This window comes from Eurypyga helias, unplaced genomic scaffold (genome assembly GCF_000690775.1).
Source record: "Eurypyga helias isolate BGI_N326 unplaced genomic scaffold, ASM69077v1 scaffold49088, whole genome shotgun sequence".
NCBI classification, from domain to species: domain Eukaryota; kingdom Metazoa; phylum Chordata; class Aves; order Eurypygiformes; family Eurypygidae; genus Eurypyga; species Eurypyga helias.
This window is the reverse complement of record NW_010268521.1, coordinates 1-3,503: the sequence shown is the minus strand read 5'-3', so window position 1 is coordinate 3,503 and position 3,503 is coordinate 1. Positions and strand designations below refer to the sequence as shown.

At 41.8% G+C, this 3,503-nt stretch overlaps 1 protein-coding gene across 1 annotated transcript; it reads right to left on the bottom strand.

The window, feature by feature from the left end:
- Window positions 1–246: 246 nt before the first annotated feature.
- CEP97 (centrosomal protein 97kDa) lies at window positions 247–3,495 on the bottom strand (the record flags this gene model as incomplete). The annotated part of the gene is made up of 3 exons (XM_010157758.1): window positions 247–960; window positions 1,689–1,764; window positions 2,828–3,495. Coding segments are annotated over 3 exons (1,458 nt in total), but the record flags the coding sequence as incomplete, so codon positions are not given.
- Window positions 3,496–3,503: the final 8 nt, after the last annotated feature.

Genomic DNA, 3,503 nt, shown 5'->3' with positions numbered 1-3,503 from the left:
GCACATCCGTGTTATGTTTGAAAATAAAGTGCATAATGATTCTCACTGAGAACTTTGCTGATTTCTAGTTAGCATAGTTAGTGTCAGCCCTCAGCAACATCAATAAAATACTAAATAGAACATAAATTGGTAACATGAGTCAAAATCTGAAACAGCACAGATTAAAAACAAGTTTTGTATAAATGCAGGAAAAATAAAAGAGAGAGGAAAGAGAAACAGAATCCCTAGTTCTTTGTGGAACTGAGGCTAAACAGCTATCCCAACATGCAGCATCTGAAATGAGGGATCGCAGTCTGTTTGCTTCCCTTCTACGATTCCTGAATTCAGTTTGCAGCTCTCTGGTGCCTGACTGATTTCACCTCGAGCAGGGGAAGATGTATCTTGAGGGAGATCTCCAGAGACGGTGTCAGATGAAGAATCATGGCTTTCTGCTGATACAGCCATTTGTGGCCAGCTACCCTCTGTTTCACCATTATAATCCATCCCCTCATCGTCCTCCTCCAGTTGCTGCACGGATTTCAAATACTGTTGTATTAGTCTGTTGTCCTGCTCATTACCAGAGCTCTCTCTGCTTTGCTCACATTCTCCACGGCTGTCCTCTACATCTGAGGAATACGCTGAAAAGGAATTGCCACACTGTTTGACAGTTTCCACTGAGAGCGAGCTCTCCGTTCCTTCCATTAAACTCCTGTCAGAGCTACACAAGTCACTGGCATGACTCCAATCAGCCACGGAGGAATGGAAACCAGAGTCTGGGAACTGCAACACAGACCTCTCTGGAACATCGCTAGCTGGAAGTAACCAAGCAGACCTAACATCTGGGGGGGGTTCCTGCTCCAGTGTGGATGATGAAACAGGTGGTTCAGATGGGCAGAAAATACTGGCTGAAGGCATCCCAGGTTGCCAAGCGGCACCCAAGTTCTGTGTCACTGAAAGCTGCCACTGCTGAAGGGATTTAACCTGTAAAACAGAGAATTTCGTTAAGAAATGCAGTTAAGTACTCTGATTTGTAAAGTATTTATTGCAATCAGCAACAAAGCTCTAGTATGAAACTTAAGACCACGTGAACTAACAAAAGGTTTGCTATACCTTTAGGGAAAATATGTTCTTCCCACTGTTAAAGAATGGCTTTTACACCTAGATGCCCAGCACCGACAGAGGACACAAACCTCCCAATTCACCTATCTTAAGAAAAAAGGATCTGCTCACAAAGCCACAAAGGGTGGGCAACCTTTATGAAATAACCCATGCTTAAGAAAACAGTCATTTTTGGAAGAATATCTTATTAGGAGATGTATGAATTCACACCTTTTCTACTTCAGAAACAAGTTGCTCACAAGCAACGTAGCTTGACAGCATTTAATTTGCCCTGGGCAGCTAGCAGTCACACCACTCTTCACAATGCTGCTATGTTTGTTTAGCTTCCCTTGCATTTTGTTGTCCTCACACCAGGTTGTAATGTAGCCTTTTGTACCAAAACCAGTGTTACTGCGCTAATACTCCTGAATGTTGTTTTCCCCCAGAATATCAGTAGAGCAAACAACACAGCAATTAGATTCTAATAAGCCACATAAGCCATCACTTGATTAAAAAAAAAGAACCATATTGACTATCTCTTCAGGATCTATCATATGAAACAATGCCTTTCAAATTCGTTATGTAAGCAGAAAAATAAGAGGACAAACTACCTGGTTCCAAAGAAATCTGACAGCTTCCTCCTGTACAAGCCTCTGAATCTTATCTTCTTCTCTTTCTTTTCTTAGCCTGCAAAAACACACATCCAAATTTATGCAGCTTAGATAAGCAACGTTTGGGTAACAAGATCAACAGGAACACATAAAAATGTCTGCTTATATAACAGCACTCTTGAATGACACAACAGAGCCTAACACTAAGGCATTACTGCAGCCTGGAGTGCCATCAGCATCCAGCTGCTGACTCCAAGTTTCTTTTTCAGAGTTACATTAAGAATCTGCTTCCTCTTGCTGCAGCCCATTTATCGACTTGCTAATACTTTAAGTATCTTTAGTGAACTGAACCTGAGCTCTTCATTTTAAGTAGATGTGCTTCTTTCCCTGCACAAAAAAAAAAAATTCCAAAATAGTGCTTCTTCATTTCCAACTGTGCTCTCTCCAACGGATACCACTTGGCTGTAGGTATGATGGGTAAGCACTGGGGGTTTCTAGAGGTTCACTGAGGGCTCAACTTGATTCACAGAAGTTTTGTTGCTTGTGACAGTAAAGGAAAAGAGCTTGTCAGACTGCCAGTTCCCAGGCTGATCCTGAAAGATATTAACTAAATATGAAATTTGTCTCTTACAAATTAAGGAATTTTGATCCTATGATTCGGATAAGATAATTGGAGGAGATAATTATCAAAAAACCCAGAACCAAGAACAGAATCGCATTTTAAAATTGTATCATGCAAGGCAGAAAGAGAATTACTCTTTTTGCCAGTAATAGAGGAATGACTGTCAATGCGCACAGTACATTGACAGACTCTGTAATTGCTAGGAGACAAAAAAAAAGATACTTAATTTCTATTTTGGTTATGCAGTGAAACATGCAAGTCCTGCTAATAATGGAATAGAAAAATTTATTCAAACCCAACCCCCTCATAGATGGCACTTAAGGATTACGAACAGCTATGTGCATAACCATGCTTGTCTTACAGGAAGCGATCTACGGTAATGACAGATTTATGCTACTGATGACAGGTCCTGTGGTGAGTAGTTATACCAAGATACAATCATACCTGCTATGAAATATCCTGGAACAAGGGTTATATTCATTCAGACTTGAAACTATACAGTGTGACCCCAACTTACTTTTCTATTTCATCAGTTAAGCAAATGATGTGCTGCTGCATCCTGTTCAGGCGAATTTCGTATCGCACTTCTTTGGCTTGGGGATGGTAGTTCCTTGTGTAAAATCCTCTCCAGCAGGCTTGAAGCTTGGTAGCTGCTTTAGCCATTCTCTGCAGTTCAGCTGCACCTTGGTCAACAACAGCTAACGAATCGGACCTTTCTCCAGCCACATGATCAGAACAAGGAGCTGTAACTCCCGATTCAGCACCTACTGAGGTGCTGGGGTGACTACGCAGAACTTGGTCTTCAGAGGGTGCTGAACCATCACTGGTATAAGCAGTTGGGCTGGCTGTTACCACATCAGAAGGCAATGGCATACTCCCTTTGTTATTCTCTTGAGTTTCCACACTCACCACCCCTCTGTTGGAGTGCTCTCTTGTAAGACATGAAGCTTCTTGCTTGTTAGCGGTTTCTCCGCTGTTAACATCTCTCACGCATTCAATGACTGTATCATCATCCTGTTCTAGGCCCAAATTGATTCTGTGAAGCTTCAGGTCTGAAGTGGGAGACACTGGAGACAGTCCAGAAGCAACTGGCATGAAAGTAGACTCTGAGGATAAGAGGCTGCTGTTCAGTTTGTCTTCATCTGTCTGTATATCTTCGAGGTATAGCTCCTTGCAAAAGCTTCTTTCATGAA